Source organism: Primulina huaijiensis, chromosome 6, assembly GCF_012295235.1.
Source record: "Primulina huaijiensis isolate GDHJ02 chromosome 6, ASM1229523v2, whole genome shotgun sequence".
Lineage (NCBI taxonomy): Eukaryota > Viridiplantae > Streptophyta > Magnoliopsida > Lamiales > Gesneriaceae > Primulina > Primulina huaijiensis.
This window is the reverse complement of record NC_133311.1, coordinates 14,870,441-14,892,955: the sequence shown is the minus strand read 5'-3', so window position 1 is coordinate 14,892,955 and position 22,515 is coordinate 14,870,441. Positions and strand designations below refer to the sequence as shown.

Below are 22,515 nucleotides of genomic sequence, written 5' to 3'. Positions count from 1 at the left end.
GTAAGTGGGCTTTTGCTATATATATTTCTTTGTAAGTGGGTTTTTATTATACTTTTACGTACACTTGCATTTCATGAGTGTACTACTTGATATATATATCGACATACTTGTTCTTCGTAAGTATGTCCACATTTGCTCAAAAAATTAATTAAGTATGTTTCTTGAAATTCGATCGGCATGATATATTCGTTCCTATTTGTTATGAAAATCTTTGAACAATTTGTTGATTGATATTCGTTATAATATTTGAAAGCATGTTTGAAATCTTTGAAATGCACTGTAATGATTCGAATTAGAAATGGCAAGGAAATTCCGATATTTGATATGTTTTGTTTAAGGCCCTGATGCGGTGGGTTATAATAACCGTTCTTTTGGCCTCGCCCCTTAGAGGAGTAACATATAGGGGACTGATCAGTAAACCATGAAAAAGGAGATGATTTTCAGTGCTATGTTTGTATCTTGTTCATATTCGATTCAACATGCTTAAGATTGAGATTATAATAATGTATTCGTATAATTATAACCTTGATATTCGTTATGCCCGATCGGCCCCCATTTACTGAGTATTTCCCAAGTACTCACCCCTTACATTCCCACCTCCAGATAAGAACGAGAAACAAATCGAAGATAAAGAACAAGAATACTTTTGGGGATGGTGATGAAGTCAATCCAATTCAAGACCAGTCTTATCATTGTCTCTTAGTTATATTATCGTGTTATACGCTTCCGCATTTCGTTTTAATCGCATTGTAAAGACGATTATTGATTTNTTCATCGATAAATACATTCCAAATTTCAAAATTATATAATTTATACCTATAACATATAGAATTTAATTTTTTTTGGGATAATGGTAAGTAATCAATGACTCCAAAGATTTGTTTAGGTATTAAAAAAAGGTAAAAATACATCAAGTCGGAGTTATACGAGAGATATCGATAAATATTTTAGTTGCAATAGTAGAATAACGCTGAAAGAAATAATTGATAAATTAAATGATGTGAAACGAGAAAATCAAAATTACAATAGTTTCGTTGAATAACTTGATTTGTCTGTGAATGAAAATGATAAATTAAACTAAAGTAATTCGAACTCTCATGCTGAACAAAAAAAATAAATGAATATTGTTTATCTAATTAATGAAAAGATAAATAAAAATCAATATGATCCAAGCATATATGATAAACAAGTATATTGGGTGTGCAGAACATATATGTAAAACTGTTAAATTTAAATATATTATTTGTGTATTCAAGTTAGAAGGTCAAATCATTCTACGTTTCTCATTCTTATCTTTTAAGAAGGATTTCACTACTTTGAATTTTACAATCTTATATATTGTACTAATCGACTCCATATGAAATGCGACTCTCAATTGAAACTCATAACACACACACTCGATCAATTTGATGGTAAGTCACAACTAATGTATTATTCAATTATACAGACGACACGACTTATAATATGCTGCTATTATAACCACTCTTCTTCCGCTTAAATCAAACTGGCGAGAATGTTGAGATTAGGTGCATCAATAAATGTTGCAAAGTGACCATTGACGATATTTGATAATTTGATATAGACTAATATGTTGTCCTTTGAAAGGAATATAATTTATTCTTGATTAGATTAATTGTTTTATAATATCGTGTTTATTATATTATAGAGTATTTTTTTTAAAACATAGATATTTATGATAAGAGCTCTAGATATAATATTAGTATTTAAAAGAGTTTATTTTCTAAGAAAACTCTGGTTTCTATATCTTGTAGAATTCATCATATAAATAATCAAATATAGATGTTGTGGAACATGCGTGAAAAAAGAGAGAGAGACACCGCGGGAAAGCAAGCATGAGAATTGAATATTTATGTCGAAGAAATCAAGTGCTCAAAACAAGACATAGTTTTGTGTTGTCATGGAGTGTTGAAGACACGCAGACACAACATCTAATCACAGTACTGATTGATGTGTTGTTCATCAAAATGATTATCGACTTCACAAAAGCTGCATCCGTAGTTTTGATTATTTAGTTTGATAAGTATTATTTATTTACGTAAAGTTTAGTGTGTTGAATTATTCCGCTGCATGTTGTGTTAATATTACAACACCGTATACAACACTTAACTTTGAAACAGACTGTCACTTTATCACACAATAGTTTTACGTCATACAATATACTCTTTGAATGATTCGGTACGCATAAGTGTGAGTACTTAAATCGGGAAATTGACCTTCAGTCCCCAGTCGTCGATTTTTTTTGTGTTCAGTCCCTGAGTACTTTTTTAGTACCACATTTCCACATGAAGTGTACCACATTTTGTATGACATAATACCACAATTTTGTGTATAGGGAGTGAACCCAAAAAAATATTTTGATTGAAGATTTTTCACAAACTTCCCGTACTTAAATCACTAAGATTTCTATGTTAAAAGCGAGATGCGCTGACATGGTGTGTGAGTTCTCTTGGTCAACTCTACTTTTCTTTTCTGCATATCTATGCTGTTTATACCGAAGTTTCCGATAATCAAAATTTGACTTTCTTGCACTTCCATATTGATTTCTGAAACACACTTATTTGACTATGGTTGTAATAAATAATTGTCTTTTATTTTCAACGATTATTTAATGCAACTTTTATTTTGACTCGATTCTGGATTCGAGCTGTCACTTCTGATCTTGTTTTCTTTGAATACTTGAGCCATGTAGCTAAACCATTGGAAACCGATTTCTTTATTTATATCAAAACATAGAATCCTATCATAATTTTTAAAACTTTATTTAATGATATTGTTTCTCGAATCATTTCATTAAATGCAATAAATAATATAGGACTTATAATAAATGGATATTGTTTGTTGCTATTGTAATTTTTTTTATTTTTTGATTTCATTTAAAAAAAATTGATTGGTTAACCCATCTCATCCCTAACCAAAATCTAATTGAATTGAGTTTTTCTTTCAACCTTTCAAATTGACGAACAAACAATAATGTTTGATGGCTGGCTAAGGCGGGACGACAACTTACTAATACTTTACGTTAGACCTTTGACAAAACTTTAATATATTCAATAAGTTTTTTTTACATATTGAATATCGTTAAAAGTAAAAAATTTACGGTAAAAAGTAAAAATATCAAACTCACAAAATATATTAAACTACACACTTTTATATAAATTTTCTCCACTCAATTGTGTTTTTCTTCATAAATTGAGAGACCTATTTATAGAATTTTTTGAAATAATCCAAAAATAAATACATCATTATATACATCATCACACACTAATTTTCAATATTTACAACTCTTATTTTCAACACTCCTCCTTTTTATGATGATCATGATACAATGATTATCTTTATTACGTGTTTTTATACTGCATCGTTAAGAACCTTACTAGGAAAAACACATTGAAATAAAAATCATAGTAAGGGTAAAAGAGTGCAGTAACATAAAGTCTCCATCATGTTAACACGAACGATTTTTCACAAATTTCGTAGATTGTGCATCCCAATATNGTCGTAGTAAGTGTCTTTGTGAAGAGATCTGATAAGTTTTCACTTGATTGAATGTAACGAATATCGATATCTTTATTCTTCTCAAGCTCTTGGGTGAATGCGAAGAACTTAGGAGGAATATGTTTAGTTCTGTCGCTTTTTATGTATCCTTCTTTCATTTGAGTAACTGATGAATCAGTTCGGACACCTTCGAAGGTGCTTCAAACACAATATTCTCAATGAGCTGAAATAGCTCGTGTTCTAAGAATGTAAACACCGATGAATTAAATCGAGTTTGGTGTTAAACCAAGCGGAAAATACTCGAAAAATCCTTCGTTAAGAAAACTGATTGATTTGAAGCATTTTAACTTGTGTAAACTAATTAGCTGAAATAAAGAGGATCAGTTCGAGCTTGTATCAGTTCAGTTATGGAAAGAACTGAATTGGTATCAGTTGAACTGATCAAATCAGTTGAAAACAAAATTTAAACAATTAAAAAAACAAGATATGTTTATAGATGTTTGGAGACTTCAACTGCTCCTACGTCACATCTTCTGCCACCTCGGGTAGGATCCACTAGAAGACTTTTATACAATGTATTGTACAAACCCACTCAGCTTAGGACTTAGTCTACTGCCTAACTAAACTCCTATCCTAGACTGAAGGCAACACCTTCCAGCCAACACTTGTTTAACGTCTATGTTTTAAAAACTACATGCACAAGTTTATTGTCTTTGTGCAAAAACTCACTCAGCTTATCAGTACGCTCAATTCTCTGTATATGTGAGTGATTGTGTGTGTGAGAACTGATATATGAATACAACACGAAAGTGTTCTCACACACTGAGAGAAAAATGCTCCTAAACTGAACTGATAACACTTTGAAGTGTTCTCTCAAATCTGGGCTGATTGTTTCTGTAAGCTGATGTGCATGATGCGTGCCCTTCTTCTTCCACATGCTCATATGTTTTTTCACACTTGTTCTTTATATTTGCTGATGGTCTTGGTATGGTATTTATAGAAGCAATGCGACCGTACAACAAGATTCATAAAATGTGACCGTTGCAATTTTTCCTCGAAATGTATCTATACTTTCTGACAGTCATTCTGGAACGTTTTAGCTTTAAGCACTGTTGCAATGTCCATTATTGTCCTTTGACTGAACAAAAGTTTTTCTTTAATGCGCACAGCTGGATTCCATTGAATAAGCTTGTCGTGTTCTGCAAACTAACTGATTCCTAGCTGATGTCTTGAACTGATCAGTTGAACTGATCTTGAATGGTTCGGTGAAATCAATTGGCTCGTCAGCTGAACTGATTTCGCTGCTTCAGTTGAACTGGTCAGCTGGACTCTTCATTAGTTGAGCTCTTCATCAGCTGATCGGGCTTTTGAAGGTCTTCTGCTGAACTGTCTATCAGCTGGTCAATCAATTGAACTGGTCTTGATAAATCAGTTAAACTGATTCAGTTTGGGCAATCAGTTGGTGCTTCCAGTTTGCGTCTCGATAGCTTCAGTTTTGGTTTGATAACTGATCAGTTCGAATCCTGATCAGTTTCAACTTCTGCGCACTTAGGTAAATTCATTAGAAACAAAATACCAAGTTTTGTTAACATCAAAATCAAGATTGCGAACATGAAATGTTCCAGCAGCAACACATGCAACATTATCTTCATATAGTGTCACAGCTTCTTGTCGAATAATAATTCGCATGAGATTTGGATATGTTCGGCCATTGATTTTAGCCACACACATTCTCGACTTGCTTCATGTAGCGCAATAATTTCGGCGTGATTTGATGAAGTTGTTACGAGTGTTTATTTCTGTGAACGTCAAGAAATTGCAGTGCCTCCACGAGTAAATACATATCCGGTTTGGGAACGTGCCTTGTGTGGATCAGATAAGTACCCAATATCAGCATAACCAATTATACTTTAATTGGTATCTTTTGAATACAAAAGTCTCAAGTCTGTCGTTCTTCGTAGATAACGGAATATATGTTTAATTCCGTTCCAGTGTCTCTTTGTTGGATATGAGCTAAATCTTGCCAATAAATTTACATCAAAAAATATATCATGTCTTGTATAATTTGCAAGATACATAAGGGCACTAACCAAGAATAACTTTATTATCTTCACATGGACGGAATGAATCATTTTCTATGTTTAATAATCTAACAACAATTGAAGTACTTAAAGGATTTGATTTATCTATATTAAAATATTTAAGGACATTTTATGTATAATTTGACTATTAAACAAATATTCTATATTATTTTTTTTCAATTTGCAAACTCAGTCAATAGTTTGTTTTTCCAAGGTCATTCATTTCAAATTCTTCCTTCAAGTACAACACAACATCTTAATTTCCTTATTCGTTCTAATGATATTTAAATCATTAACATATACAACAGTAATTATGTATCCGTATAAGTAAGATGTGACAACATCCATAATACGCATTTCTAAATTTTCAGATATCGCCAAACTAATCAAATACCGAAACGTAACTGCATCAATAACAGGAGAATACGTTTCTTCATAATCAATTCCAGGACTTTGAGAAAAACCTTGTGCAACAAGTCGAGCTTTATATCTTATTATTTCATTTTTTTTTCATTTTGCTTTCGAATAAAAACCCATTGGTACCCAACAGGTTTTACACCTTCAGGTGTAAAGACTGTAGGTCCAAAAACGTTACATTTATTTAGGGAATCCAATTCAACCTGGATGGCGTATTTTCATTTTATTCAGTCCTGTCAATTTTTATATTCACCAAAATATTTTGGTTCATGATCTTCGTTGTCATTTATGATGTCAAATGTCACATTGTAAGAAAATATCTCATCAATTTATTTTATATCTTTCCGGTTCCATATTTATCCAGTAATAATATAATTGATAGAGATTTCACGATTCTCATCAGTTTGTGGTTCTAACAGAACATTTTTATCATCATGTATTTCTTTCGGAATATCATTCTCTATTTTGTGATCATCGTGTTTCTCTATACTTTTTCTTTTTCGAGGATTTTTATCTTTGGAACCGATTGGCCTTCCACGCTTCAAGCGTTTAATGACATCACGAGTGTCTTCAATTTGTTTCTTTGAAATTTCAATTCGAGCATGAGCATTTACAGCATGTATATATGATTTAGTTATCCCTTTTGTGTCTGTAAATGCATCTGATATTTGATTTGATATTCTTTACAAATGCACAATTTATTGTACATTTTTTTCACATTGTTTAGTTTTGGATCCAGATGTAACAATGATGATGTATACCATGTAATTTGAAAGATCGTGTGCTGGTGCCTTTGAAGACATTTCAAACACAATATTCTTCAATGAGCTGCAACAGCTCGTGTTTTAAGAATGTTAACACCGATGAATTAAATCGAGTTTGGTTTAAAACCAAGCGGAAGAAACTCGAAGTAATCCTTTGTGAAGAAGACTGTTATATTAGAAAACATTTTAACTTATGTAAACTGAATAACTGAAAAGCAGGGGATCAGTTGTCGCATATATCAGTTCAGTTATGGTTAGAACTGAACTAACGGATGCTCTAACTGATCAATTCAGTTTGAAAACAGCAGTTAATCAGTTAAATACACAAGATATGTTTATGGATGTTCGGAGACTTCAACTGCTCCTAATTCACCCGTTCTACCACCTCGGGTAGGATCTACTAGAAGACTTTGATTTATACAACTACTTGTACAAACCCACCCAGCTTAGGACTTACACACTGCCTAACTGAACTCCTAGTCTAGACTGAAGGCAGCACCTTCCAGCCAACACTTATTTAACGTCTATGTAAGAAATACTACATACACAAGTTTAAAGTCTTTGTGCAAGACTGTATTTTGGGTGGTGGTGTGTGCTCGTGTGTGAGAACTGAACAAAAGTGTTATCACACACTGAGGGAAATGAGTTTCTAAACTAAGCTGATAACACGTTGAAGTTTTCTGTCAAATCTGGGTTGATTGCTTCTTCAAAGCTGATAAGCATTAAACATGTCATTTCTTTGTTTTTCTCACTCTCTTTGGTTCTGTGTATCATCGTCTCCACTGATCTTCTCTTTATATAGGCGAGAAACTGATCGTACAGTGAGACTCAATTATTGTATTCATTGCATCTTGAATTCGTTTCTTGGACTTTGTGTCTCGACTTTCTCAGACTGCCCTTCTGAAACGTTTATTAATATTTACATCTCTTATTTTCAACACTCAATCTCTTATTTTGAACATATATTTTAACTAAACATCAAATAAAATAAATATGATCAGATCAACTAAATTGTTATTAAATTATGATTTTCTTACTATAATATAGTAAGTCCACTTAAGATCGTCTACTTACAATAAAAAACAAATCTTGAAAATCAAATTTGAGATTCAGTCGCATTTAATTTTTTTTAAAAAAAAACTATATTTGATAAAATATAATAATTAACCCTATCTAATCCAAATCAAGAAGCGAAATCCCGGCACCACTTCATTTTTGGGCAGCAGTCTTCATCTTCAACCAGCAGGTTCCAACTTCCATCAAATATTTCTTGCACACACTGATTTCCATGTGCATGTTCTTCTTGTATTCTCATCAAGAATCAATGGATGGATTTTTGTTGCTTGAATCAGCTGCAAATTTCAGAACTCATCTGTTTTTCTTGATTTCCTTTCTTGGTTACGGTTTCTGAAAATTTTAACTGATTCCCATCACTCGAAAGTTTAAATCACATCGCATGCTTTTATTGTATATCTGCTCAAATTTTTTTTTTTGGCTTTTGACATTGAATCTCTCAATTCTTGGAGATATACTTTTTGGGAATTTGATGAGCCTTTTCAGAAGCTCAGAGTTTTATGTTTTAAGATATTGAAGCAGTGTACCCGTCCTGAACTGTTTAAACTTAAAATCCAGACCACCTCAATCATAAGATCCCCTCAACTAGAGCTTGTCAAAGTGCGTTGAGCAAGCCGAGTTGACCTGCACCGCCCCATCAAATGGATGGGTTAGGTTGACAAAATTTCGACCTGCAAATGAAGGCCCGGCTCTGCCCGCCAAGTGACGGGTTGCATGCCAACCGCCCTAACCCGCCAAATATAACTAAAATTTGGTAGGTTGGGAATTCCTAACCTTCCAAACGGTGTGCCGCCCCAACCCGCCTTGCCCCTTTTGGCGGGTTGCAGGTCGGTCCGTCCTATCGTTCGTTATGATAGCTCTATCCTCACCACACACTCGCATTTCAATTTGTTAGACTCAATAAACAATTATACTTGTTATATTCTTTTATAAATAAAATGTTCAAAAAATTAAAGTTTTTTAATTATGATAAAACCAACAATAGAGTAGGTCTCTTGTGAGACGGTCTCACGAATCTTCATCTGTGAGACGGGTCAACCTTACCGATATTCTATATGTTAATTCGATATGCATTAAATAATTTTTAAAATATTATTTTGGGCCCATAGATTTTTGTAAAACCTTGAACAATTTCTTTCAACTTTTCTTTAGTTCTTTCTTTAAGATTAATGTTTTTTAGATATGAGTTTTGAGAAGTTTTGTGATATATGTTGTAATTTTTTTTATATGATCAATTGGAGCTTGAAGAACATTGTTGATGTATTTTTATTTTAATATATTCTTTTTGTAGCTTTATCATTATGATGGATTATTTGTTAATTTTATTTAAAACAAAGATATGTTTTGTTATATAAATTCAATTGAAGACATTTTCTGTTATATTTTACTCCAACATGCATATAAGGTTACTAGTGATCGAATTTTGGTTATACATCTATATGACTTTTTTGGTTATGCATCTTTTGGATTGATTGAACTATTGCTTGTTATTAATTAAATTTGTTAATAAAATTAAATGTAGGTTATTGATTAAAATGCTGTTTTATAATGAATATTTTGTCAAAGAAAATTTAAGATCTATATTTATTTTGGTCCACCCTAATCCTGTGTTGAGGTATGATACCTACGGTGCAATATCGTATATCAAGTTTCTTGTGTCATTTGTGGATCACAGGTCAAGACACGAATCATTTACCGAGGTTCTTGGTTCGCTGAGCAATGTGTCGAGGTTCATTTTCAGGATATCATATTCCTTATTTTGCTCGTTATGCTTTCATTTCAGCTGTGTCGTTAATATCTGTCAATTCATTCCATATTAGCTCTTATTTCAAAACTTTTTTGGGATCATAAAACTTGTATCAATCGTGATTCTTGTGGTTGATAGCACGACATATCCCATGTCTTTGTTTGTTCACTCAAGCACACTCAAAATAAGTAACTAATAAGTATTGTCTCATTCAAATATTTTTCATAATTTTTTCTCATCAAATATAGCAGGACAAATCGATCAAGGTTTTAGCCATTACCTACACCTGTCCTGAATAAGATGGGTTCAGGTCTAGTCTCATCCTACCCGGATTCATTTCCATCCACAATGCATTTAAATGACTAGGTAAGTTGCAAAAGAACTGCTTTAGGAGTTCCACATGAACTTTTTGCAGTTTGAACATGGGATAGATATATGTGGAACTTCCCCTCAAATCTTTGTCTTCTTCCAGGCTTTGATTTGCGACGAAGTAATGTGCTAACGAGTTGGCAGTGTGATGGATCTCAGTGTAGCTTCTCTATGCTTCATTACTTTGATTTTATGTGTTCTGTGGGTGATATACTTTCTCTTCCGTCGTCACTACACTGTTCGTTACGGTAAGAACCCGACCCCTCAATCATACCCTCTCATTGGAAACCTTGTAGGCTTACTCTACAATCGCCATCGCTTCCATGACTGGGTTGCCGACTTACTCTCCGCATCACCATCCCTCACTATCCAAGCGAACTTCTTTCTTGGCCTCTCACATGTAATTTGCACGGCTGATCCTGCTAATCTTGACCACCTCCTCCGTTCCAATTTCTCCAACTATGTGAAAGGCTCTCGATTCCAGTCTGTCCTCAATGAACTGCTCGGAAATGGGATCTTTAATGTGGATGGTGAAATCTGGTTCACTCAACGCAAGATTGCCAGCCACCAGTTCAACACCAAATCCCTTAAGCATTTCATATCAGATACAGTTCAATCCCAGCTTTCGAAATGGTTGATTCCTTACTTATCCTTTGCCTGTGAGAATGGAGAAGTGATCGATCTTCAAGATGTTCTTAGTAAGTTCGCCTTTGATAATGTATGTAACATTGCTTTTGGTGTCGATCCTTCATCTTTGGACTTGCGAAAGAATGGCTTTCATTCCTCGAGCTCCTCATTTTTTCATGCATTTGATTATGCTGTGGACCACAGTTCAAGCAGGTTCATGCATCCGTTACCTTTATTATGGAAAATCAAAAGGTCACTTGGCATAGGAAACGAAAGACAATTCAGAGAAGCGATTAGAATTATCGATGGCTTTGCAATGAATATCATTAGACTGAAAGAGCAAAGTTGTCAAATTGGAAATATAAACGAGAAAGATTCTCCTCAAGATTTGCTGTCAAGGTTTATGTATTCGTCCTCAAACCTGAAGTTTCGCGATGAAGATGATAAAAGGAAATTCTTGAGGGATATAGTGATCAGCTTCATGCTTGCAGGTACGCAAAAAAAAATGCTTTGGATAAATTAAATCGACACGTCCCTAGTTTATGCCAAATTATGGAAATTCACTCTCGAGGATTGAAAATGTACTTCGATGCAGGCAAAGATACAACCTCAACAGCACTGACTTGGTTCTTCTGGTTGATTGCTGGCCATCCTCGGTGTGAGCGCTTAATCTATAATGAATTATCAGGAGCATCTCCTGATGAATTACCTGGAATTTTTAGCTACAAGATGCTGAAAGAATTCAATTACCTGCATGCTGCTTTGACCGAGTCTCTACGGCTATTTCCTCCTGTACCAATCAATTCAAGATTAACCATGTCAGATGACATTTTAAGAAGTGGCACATTTGTGGGCAAAGGTTTGTGTCAAAATCTTAGGATAGTAAGATTAGGCTGAATATGGAAAAAAGCGCGAAACATGGTTTGGTTAGGGTCTACATTCATAGATAAATGCTTAGATGCTTCGAACTCGTTACTTTTCCATTTAATTTACAATACGATGGCTAACCACGAAGGATTATATTGGGATGATGTGGTAGAGTACGTTAATCCTACTAGAAACGATAAAATTGTATCTAATTTTGTTTCGCCATTATCCTGAAAATATTAACGTTCGTTACAGCTATCATATTTGATTCCTAACAGGCTGGTTCGCTGACTACTCGGCCTATGCGATGGGGAGAATGGAGAGATTGTGGGGTGCTAATTGCCGAGAGTTTCTGCCGGAGAGATGGTTGGATGAAAATGGAGTTTTTCAAGCTTGTGATCAGTTCAAGTTTCCGGTTTTTCATTGTGGACCGCGTATATGTCTTGGGAAGGACATGGCTTATGTGCAGATGAAGTCTGTTGCTGCAGCTATAATATATGGATTTGAGGTTGTTGCTGTTGATGGGGGTGGACTTCCTGAGAGGATTTCGAATCCACCGTATATTTTGTCACTTATTCTGAAGATGAAAGGGGGCTTTCCTGTGAGGTTGACAAGGAGATGATGGCTCAAGGCCGCTGTATTAGTATTGTTCTTGTAAGTTGCTCTAATGTATATCCAACCTCCCTTGGATATATTAAAATGGGGATGTCAAATGTAGGATAAGTAAATTTGAAGTAGATTTAAAAGTTCTCAACTTAGATCCATTATGCATATTTGGACAAATAATTTATGTTGGTATGTCAATTTCATCTTTTCCTCCTATATATTTTTACATACATTTTCAAAGTGTTTCAAAATTAAAATAGGTCTCCTGTTATGGTTTCACGGATATATATTCGTAAGATGAGTTGATCCAATTCATATATGTCGTGAAAAATAATATTTTCAATATTAAAAAAATTAAAATTTTTCATCAGTCGGTGGAGATAGATTATCTCACAAAATTAGCTCGACGATCTTATATGAGTTTTTATATCGAAAGAATTGTCAATTACATATTATCTCAAATCAAATATATTTTAAATATAAATCCCATGAAATCCAAATATACCAATCTATCCGTAAACACAGCCAAAATTTATTTATGCTTTTAAGGGAATAATATATGCACGTGTTATTTAGACTTGGGTGTCATCTCTTAAACACGATTCGAACCCAAATAATCGTATGCATATTAAAATTTGAAGGCTTGCGAATCACCGATAGACTTAATAAATTGGTTATGTTAAGTGGGTTTTTAAAAAAATATATAAAAATTATCAATTTTTGAAAGTGAAATAGGCCGTGATAGCCTGGTGAAGATAGGATGAAAATGTTATGTATTTTCAACAAGCAACGAACCTAAGGTATAATTCGAGCCTTTCTTTTCAATAAAAATCGATAATTGAATTTGAACCAAACATATCGAGCAAGAATTCATCTTTGACTCAAACATGAACATAAATACAAAGGAGTGTGTTGGAATGAAGAACCATAACAAAGGTCAGAAGAGGAAAAGTGTGAATAAAAAACTAATAATTTGCAATAGAAGAAAGAAAGAATGGTTAGAAAGAAAATATAATTCTGCACACAAAATGAACAGGGTAAACTACTTATCAAGCAAAGGAGAAATCAAGCAGAAAACTCAATATGCATTTGATTAAGAAATTTACATGGAAGCTGCTCACCTTATCAGAGCCAGCATATTAGCGAGAATTTACATTTCTTATCCTCAACTCATCCCCCCAACACACAAGGGGAACTGACGGAAAAAATACAACGTATATCCTAATAACAACGAACAGAAGTTAAAAAATGGTGGTGGTTGGGGGGTTGAAAGAGGGGTGGGGTGGGGGGGGGGGGGGGTGGGGGGGGGGGGGGGGGGGGGGGGGGGGGGGGGGGGGGGGGATTGAAAGATCAGAAAATCCCACAATAAAACCTCTCCAACCCTGGAAGACGAATGCTGAACATATTTGATCAGATAGGACAGTTCCTGCGACTGAAGAAGACATGTATTTGGTGAAAATGAAAGGAAAATTTCGATGTACATACTAGAGGTCTGCATGTCAATGTGCTAAGTCTTCACTTCCTACGCCAATGCTTGATTTGTCAACCACCCGTACATTATATAGTTCATATACTCTAGCCCGGTTCTCAGCCCACCATTGTTCTGCTTGCTTCTCGCTAAATCGCTTCCGACTGCATTCAACCACATCCAACTATGTTCACTTTCACATACATACTAATTGTAGCAGTGTAATAATTTCTGTAGCCAAAACTGTATACATTCCCCTTTTTCGTTGGTGGGAATGGATGTGGCTCAACTAGATATGGAATTTCTCTGTCCTTCAGATATGAACAAATGTAAATTGATAGAAATTTATATGTTAGTGTCATTAGTTACCAATATATGATTACTGATTTTTCTTAGGATACAGATCAATCAATCAGTGTTTGCTGTAAGCTTCGCGCCTGAAGCTCGGGTCCTCCGGAGAAATGCATGTTAAGTTGAGAGAATATGCAAATAATGATGGGATCCCATCTTTGTTTACATCTAACCAAATTCAAGAAGGGGAAAAAAAGAAAGAGGGCAAAGCACTACACGACATACCTGAAACGAACTCGCTTCAGATCTTTAAGTCCTCCAGGTAGGGAGGTAAGAGTTATATAAACACCAGGCTCGTCTTGCTCAACCCATTCATTCTCACTATGTGTATCACTTTCTTTTGCTTTGTTTCCATTTCTCATCATTGCTTCTGTGTGACCTTGTCTGATGGTACCCAAACTACGATTACTAGCAGTGCTGGACCAATTAGAAAGCAGGTTGTTTGACTCGTTAGACTCCTGCGCCTGGCCGTTTACTTGACAATTGAACTGATCAACGTACGCATTTGAAACATCAATTAATAAAGGAGAGCCAAGAGAAGTGAAATTCGGAGATTTCGTGTTTCTAGCAGAGCCAAGAGGAAGCCTTTCCGCCATATCCTTCAGCTACAGATGATAAAATAGATCATTAGCAAGTGAAGCGATCAAAAATTTTTATGGATAGGTGTCTTGCAGCGATTTGAAAATTCTTTTGTGCGCCATTATCCAGCAATTTTGCATTTATTATCTAAGTTCAAGATTAGCAATGAATTCCTTGCCAGTAAGTTTCTAGACACCGGTATTTTGATGCTGAATAAAATTTGAATGGCTATCATTCTACAAGTTCTAACCCAATAGTTATAGACAAGTTGAGTACAAGAAGTCAATCTGGGTGAATGAGCAAAGGAAAGCTCCATCAGGTGTCAATATTGCTCTCATGTTGATCGTTACTTAAAATCACTTTTAGAAAGCGGACAGATAAAACTTATCAAATTGATTAACTTTCTACACCTAACGGAACACCATCTGAGGCACCCGAGGGTTTTCGCAAGGACATTTCAGCATGATGCTGCCCACGACAAGATTAAATGCAGTCGCAATCAACAAGAATCTCTAACTCCTCAATAATATGATAAGTATTAGCAACATCATCTATGGGTGTCTACTATTACAGATAACCATGAAGGAGACGCCAGATATATTAGATGCCATGATTTTAAACATAAAATCAAAAGAGAGCAATCTGGTTTGAGCTTAACTTCGCTATAATGCTATAGTGATTGCATTACCAAAGATGTTTATGCTGTTGTAAGCCTTTTGTTCATCAATACATCAAGCGAATCCACAACTTCCAAACCATCAATTGAGGAACAGAAAGTGTGCATCTTACTTGTGCAGTTAGTGATTTTATCACTTCTTTTGCGGCTTTGCATTTAGCAGCCTCTTCTCCTGCAATTGCTATTGCCTCCTTCAGCTGTTTAGTTGTTCTTTCTAGCTCTATCTCCTGAAATTGAGCCTTGCTGGAAAGACTTGCCACCTGAAGAAAAGGAGGTCAAATATTTAAAAATTTGAATTTTCTTCTAATCAGGTAACAGAAAGCATATCAGGAATGCATCCAATAATCACACAGATTGTCTTTCAAATCATCATAAAGCCTTATCCTGTACAAATAAAGATATCGACTTCCAATAGTCCATTCCGAATTGTGAACTCCTGAAACAACCTTTTGGAAGCAGAAAAGCAGCGGAAAAATCAGGGTGACCAGAAAATGTTGGTATACCCCTAGTCTATTCTCCTGCAACACAATAACCACATCTAATGCTTCACCGTGTTATTTTTGCAGTGTCAAAAGGAGTTACATTGGATTTTCATATGCACCATTAATTATATTGATAATCATCTCCATGAACATACAACTTAAATAGTCGTAATGCCACTTCAGATCGGGTGGGTCCTCATTAAAATGTGGATGAAGCTTTTCCATCAGTCTCCATGACCGATGGATTGCAACACAAACTGAAACCATTCCTCCCATTTCCACACAAGCGGAGTGGATGATTGAAAGAAATTAAGTTCAACTTACTAAATTACTAGCGATATATAAGTATTATCGCTCCCCATCTCACATTCACTGTCCCAAGAAAAAGAAACGTCATATTGTATAAATATCACCTATGTCGGTGACTGCTCCCTTCAGCATCATCACATCCAGTATGGCAGGTCTTGTAAGCCATTTTTTATGATTTGACAAGCATTTCCTCTCTTTCAATCCATCGGCACGAATCAAAATAAAATAAAAATTGGGCAAAAAGAAAAGAATAAAACTAACCAGAAGAATTATAAGAAGGAAATTTATAGTACCTGCGCTCTTAATTTAAGAACTTCTTCACTAAGGCTATCGTTAGTCCTTTTTGTGTCATTCATCACAACCTTAGGAGATGCAAGTCCTCCTAAAGTGGGAGTTGGTGTAGTAGAACGAGGGGGGCTGAGCCGTCTTGAAATTGGCGATGTTGCTCGAGAAACAATTCTTGATCCAGGAACTGAAACTGAGAAAAACTTCTTTGACGAGCCAAACACTGGGTTGAAAGACTTGGAGATATTAAGAGCCCCCCACTGGGAGCTTCCATTTGGGATAGGTGATACACGGCTGCTACTGAATTCTGGTTTTTTGTTTCTTTTGGAAGAGCGGCTCTCCTCTTGTTTCAAGGATTCCATTGAAGAGAACCTAGCTAGATAGGGAAGGGATCTGGTGTCCAACTTCTCATTTTTTTCTACAATATCACTTATCCCCTGATTCATACTTGCTCTTCTACTAACGGATGACTGAGTCGATGAGTCAGTTTCAATAGCTTTTTTCAATTTGTTGAAACAATTATCACAAACTCGGCATGCTTTGTAAGGATTTGGTGCCATAGAAGCCCTCTGTGACTTTTTGCTGCTGCATGAATGACAAAACACGAGTCCACAATTGTAACAATTGTGGCGTTTTCTTTTGAAATTAAATGGTAAACGGCATCCAGAGCACATGGACTGATCAATCCCTGAGACCCATTTGTGTAGGCAGATAGCTGTGGTGAAATTAGTACCACAAGAAATACTTTTTACCTGTTTGTCTTTTAATGCGTCCACCAAGGTTGGATAATTTCTGTCATCAGTATCCCCATGACCCAATCTCCCATTTGCTCCCTTCCCCCATGAATAAACTTCAGTTCTAGAAGTCAACACGACCACATGATAGGCACCACAAGCTATCTCCTCCACATAACTCTTCAAAAGTTTACCTTCAACACGTGCTGGGAGCTTCCCATCAGCTTGAGGGCGGCCAAGCTGCCCATAAACAGGACTTCCCATGGTGTATACATGGCCAGAGGTTGTAAGAGCAACTGTCAAGCTGTGTCCACAAGCAACCTGGCAAAAGTTTGGTTCAACTAGAGCAGCAACACAGGTTGGAACAAGTCTTGCTTCCTTGTCGCCGTGTCCAAGCCGACCTTTGTCCCCATCTCCCCATGTAAAAAGTTTGCCCGAAGAACAATTACTCGAGTTTGAGCTCCCAACCATAACTTCAACAACTGCAGCAGTATGCCAAACACCACAAGATGCTCGTACAGTACGGAGACCCTTTAAGGATTCCACTTCTCTAGGCTTTGAAACACTTAGCCGATTTCCATGACCAAGGACCCCAAAAGTTCCATCACCAAAAGTAAACAACTGACCAGCAGAGGTCACAACAGCTGTATGCCAAGGCCCACATGAGACAAAAGAAACATGTATTCCCTCCAGTGGCCCATTCACCCTTTTTGGCACCCAATGACTCACTTCATTCCCATGCCCCAAAATGCCAAAACGACCATCACCCCAAGTGTATAAATCACCAGAAAGTGTGACAGCACAAGAATGATTTTCCCCACATGCAACAAGTTCAATGTTTGTGTTGCTGAGGGTATCAATCAGCTTTGGATGCAAGACATCTGAATCTACACCATGACCAAGCCTACCACCCAATTCCTCCCCAAAAGAGAATATTTCTCCTTGTTTAGTCACTAGGACAGCATGTCGTCCACCACAAGCAATATTCTGAACATCCAATACAACAGCAGATTCCAATGCCTTGGGCAACATAGAGTCCATTTTAGCACTAAGACAATTTCCAACTCTGTGTGGTCCACCACCGATAACACCATCACCAGTGCCTTCCCCCCAAAAGAAAACATCCCCCAAGGTATCACCATCATCATGACCAGAACCCTGACTTGATGAGCTTACAGCACTAGAAAGACTTACTCTGAAGGCATCCACTCCCATTCCTTTCATGTGACCATGTAAGCCTTCTGAGTTACCAGATGACTGTGAATGGACAGAAGCACTGACAGATTCTGAAGGGAAGAAACCTTTGGGAGGCACAGCATATAGAATCACATCAGAAAATGTCTTATCCGGACCATATTTAGGAGGGCTTTCACTTGGACTAGGCAGGCGGAGTTGATCAGGTCCATCCTGCTGAAGTGACTTGTGAATTATTTAAACATTTTCAATGGAAAAAAGCAATCTTGAGCAGATGCCTTTCGAACATCCAAAATAAGAAGAGATATGCCATGCATGTGAAGCAGATTAAATAAAAATTCACTCCACCTTCTGCAAGCTATCACCACTTCCAAAGGGAGAATGCAGCGGAGAACTTCTCCGAGTGTATGTTCTAGGACTATTAGCTCCAGACGAAACTCCATCACTCCTTGATTCAGTTTTCCACTTACGCTGATGACCACGTGAAATCAATGCCTTGAGTCCACTAAACCATGCCTCTGCTTCTTCCTTGTCCTTGCATATCTACCAAATGAAGTGGACAAAACACCATAATTTATAAAGTAATGCCATTTGACAAGAATCAAAAAGCAGTAAACATTTGACTCAAAAAAAAAATTGGGAGGAGACAAATGGGGCTCGTACCAAATCTAGTGATCTGTCGTTGTATATAAGAGAAAAGGACTGATACTCCTTCTCAGGTCGTGGGTACCTTTGAAAAATTGGCTGGAATATATATTTAAAGGAATAAATAATCAGGATACCAAAATTAGGATTAAAAAGTCACCAGAAAATTTCAGAAATTGAAGCAAACATTTAATGGTCCTGTTGGATATGTTCCCATTTACAAAACAAAACCTCCATTCAGTAATACTGCACCACAGTTAAAAATCAAATCCGTCAAATGATGCTTGAGACCTTTCAACCAGGACACCTTATCAACAGCTCATCACGGAGAGGATAAGAGCAAGGATTATTCTAGCATAATAACTCGAGGAATTTAATAAAAAGTTATAACTTCAGTTTAATTCTGGTGCAACTAATCCAAAAAATCCTTTATTTGACAGAAAGAACAGCACTTCTGATATCTTTCTCGACATTATAAATCATTAAATGACATGTTTAAAACTTGCATACAAGCTTCCATTGGTAATATCTAGCAACCACGACCTAGCTCTTGGCCTGTCATCCTCTCCACACTCAAACCAATTATATTTTTTTTTTAGATTTATCACTTTATAGCATAACAATGACAAATGTCAACGAAGATGTGGAAACTTACAGTCCTCTGACCAGATATAATTCTGGACACATGGCTAAGTTTAAGGCGTTTCTCCTCTTTACCTGAGAACCATATCAGAACAGATTCATCCTGAAAACAAGACATTCAAGAGATCTTTCAGTGTCTTGTCAGGCCTTTTCATCGAGTGAAGAAACACAAACTAATATCTTATGACTTGAAAAATGGAAATCAACCAGCGAATGGCAAAACATTTATATTAAAAAAAAATTCCTCCAGGTTCATGAATTGTGTATCAATTGTGTCAAATACAATAAGCTTTCCCAGATGGCAAAGATTTATATTAGTGTAGCATCTTCTAGAAGCTAAACCAAAAGAATGCAACACCAAAAAAATTGGAGCCACGGAGACAGACTGCTGTCCAGGCTATCGATCAACTATACACAATCAAGTTTCATTCCATGCTAACAACATCAGCCCCCTAACTACATAGACAAAATCATTCTCAGAATAATTGAGGACTCAGAATATATACAAACTGGGCAATAACTTGGAAACAGAAAACGACCTTCGTAATTATGATATTATGTAAATAAACTTTGAATCCAGACACTCGTGCAATGTTCGTAAATTAATATTAGACAATCACTTGATTAGGAGAGTGAGCATTCATGTTCTGCAAGCCTATAGAACACAATTATCAGAGTGAAAAAAAGCTTTGGAATTCAGATCACAACATGCATGGTAATTAGAAACAAGAAGTTTTACATAAAATTTATGCGTTGGAGACTAGGAGTGGATGAGACTTCATCCAGGCTCAATTTTGAAACACAAAATGAACATATGAAACCCCAAATGCACCACATCAAGAAACTTCACTGAACCTTACATTAGCAAGCCGGAATGGACAAAACTTTGGCTTTCCTCTTCTTCCATACTTGAGTAAGTACGCACCTTTCTTAAGTGCCGTAATGGCCTGTGACAAAAATCAGTCAATAGCCTGCTTATTTTATAGATACTCGTCTAGATCTAAATATAATTATTAAGCACAGTCAGCATACTTAGCAAAAGAACAAATTGATCAAGTATTGTCACACCCTACAAAAAGAAAGATAGCGAAGTACCAATAACTGATGTTAATGATCTCCATAACAGAAAATTTGACTAAAATTGATAAAGTCGCAGAGAGTAATGCCATCAACTAGGGAGCACTGATCACTAACCACTCGTTTGCCGCCGATTTGTTTTCAATTTACTTATTTGTTCATTTAATTAATTAAAATAAGATTTTGTTTTGTTAAATTTATTTTTTTTAATAATTTTTAATATTTATATGAAAACAGAAAACGAGAATCTTGCATAAATTTTTGTAAAGACTGAGAAATAATTCACAGCAATAAATCACTACAATTTAAAATGCTAAACTTAAAAAAATTAAGTTGTTATACTTAAAACAAGATAGTCTTTTTCCAAGTTGAGGCAACATTTTAAATCAGAGTTCGATACAATTGATGCAGAAGAATGTACTTTAGAGACATAGTCAAAACGTCACAAGTGCTTCTTAAATTCCTACATCTGCAATACATGTCACAAATCTCTTTCCCACATCTAACCTAATGATTCATTTACAAAGATGTTAAATGCATGAAATGAACTTATGAAGCAAAGAAATGCTGAATGGGAAAAACACATATGCAAAACATCCAATTTCCAGAAATGTCAATATGGAACTTCTCCAAATACATTCACAGATTCACATGATAAGATATATGATTTCCACTGAATGAAATTAAGCCGTCCATCACTTAAAGAATATATATTTCAAACCTATGGGAGAGCTGGGTTTGTCATAGTCTCGATCAAAAAAATTCACATTTCACCAGTAATTTTTCTTATAAGATAAGTTTCATTTTCCCAAGTAAGTGAAAGCTCTCTGACTCCTTGCGGTAAAGATCACAAATGTAACAGCGGCGCAATTAAAAATTTCGACTGAAAAATGAAGCAATAAATACGATTAATCATCAACCACTCGAATCAGCAAAAATAACTGAACAAAAGGCACAGTAGATCTACTGAACAAAGACTACACAACTCAACTGACAGTAGCTCAAACGGACCAGCTCCACGCTCATTAAAGTCAAGAAATATCACCTGCTCGATGTCTCTCTCCACTGGCCCACCAGCTCTGCTGACATCAGAGTTGCTCATCCTAAATTTTCCCAGATATCAGGATTCAGAAACCCAGCTCCAAATTTCCCAAACAAACCCTAGAACCCAAACCCCACAAATCGATCCAATCATTCACGCTTGCCCAACACTTTCCCGTTTCTCCTCTCCTATTACTTCCAATTCCACATGTAGAATTAGAACCGCGACAATTACACAGAATGCAACCGTACAGCTCGGCGCTCGCCAAGGACCGGAAAAAGCAACTACCTTTTCAACGAAGTATCCGTCAAAGACGCAGCGGAAGACTGGCGAAATGGACTGCGAGAGCTCGCACGGCGGCGTAGGTTGACGTGATGATCCAATGGATTCTGATTATTAACAGCACAAGTGTGTGCTTTAGTGTGTGAAGATGTGCATGTGAGGGAGACGGAGGGAGTGGTAGAAAGAGAGACTATTAACACGTTTATTCCTTTTAAATTTAAATTAAATTCAAATTGAATAAAATTAGCTTCTAAACATTAGTAGATATTAAACATGAGATTTTAAGGTTTTTATTATAATTATAATTTCATAAAATTTTAGTGTTTCTTGGGACTAAATCAAAAATTAAACATGTTAGATAAAGTGTAATTTTATTTTCTTTTATTGTGACCACACAAAGTTCATCCTACACAATTCCTGGCGTGCTATACTTACCTATGTGTTAATGAGTCGGAGATGTTAGGTCCATGATTTAGGAGATGATCTTGTCTTGTTGTTAGTGTTATTTCATATCATCTTACATAGGGCAAAAACTTGTTTGAGACGGTCTCACGGGTCACATTTTGTAAGATGAATATCTTATTTGGGTCATTCATGAAAAAATACTACTTTTTATGCTAAGAGTATTACTTTTTATTGTGAATATCAGTAGGGTTGACCCGTCTCACAGATAAAGATTCG

General features: G+C 35.8%; 2 protein-coding genes across 7 annotated transcripts; one reads left to right on the top strand and one right to left on the bottom strand.

Moving 5' to 3' along the window:
* The first annotated feature begins 7,892 nt into the window (after window positions 1–7,892).
* On the top strand, window positions 7,893–12,298 carry LOC140979611 (cytochrome P450 94A1-like). Of its 5 annotated transcripts, XM_073445099.1 has the most exons (6): window positions 7,968–8,024; window positions 9,528–9,581; window positions 9,851–9,965; window positions 10,072–11,086; window positions 11,191–11,454; window positions 11,741–12,298. In XM_073445099.1, the coding sequence occupies exons 4-6, from the start codon at window positions 10,117–10,119 to the stop codon at window positions 12,082–12,084; spliced, it is 1,578 nt and encodes a 525-aa protein (XP_073301200.1). In that variant the 5' UTR covers window positions 7,968–8,024; window positions 9,528–9,581; window positions 9,851–9,965; window positions 10,072–10,116; the 3' UTR covers window positions 12,085–12,298. The 5 variants fall into 5 exon arrangements, with proteins under 5 accessions (XP_073301202.1, XP_073301201.1, XP_073301198.1 ...); XM_073445100.1 differs by lacking the exon at window positions 9,528–9,581 and having other exon boundaries at window positions 7,895–8,024; XM_073445097.1 differs by lacking the exon at window positions 9,528–9,581 and having other exon boundaries at window positions 7,923–8,024; window positions 9,848–9,965.
* A 1,093-nt stretch (window positions 12,299–13,391) lies between these two features.
* Window positions 13,392–22,031, bottom strand: LOC140979610 (PH, RCC1 and FYVE domains-containing protein 1-like). Of its 2 annotated transcripts, none has more exons than XM_073445095.1 (9): window positions 21,556–22,031; window positions 20,294–20,380; window positions 19,447–19,536; window positions 18,810–18,890; window positions 18,495–18,689; window positions 16,227–18,362; window positions 15,256–15,402; window positions 14,113–14,492; window positions 13,392–13,700 (listed from the first exon to the last, which is right to left on the bottom strand). In XM_073445095.1, exons 1-9 carry the CDS (start codon window positions 21,610–21,612, stop codon window positions 13,568–13,570), a joined length of 3,306 nt encoding a protein of 1,101 aa, XP_073301196.1. In that variant the 5' UTR covers window positions 21,613–22,031; the 3' UTR covers window positions 13,392–13,567. The 2 variants fall into 2 exon arrangements, with proteins under 2 accessions (XP_073301196.1, XP_073301197.1); XM_073445096.1 differs by having other exon boundaries at window positions 16,227–18,359.
* Window positions 22,032–22,515: the final 484 nt, after the last annotated feature.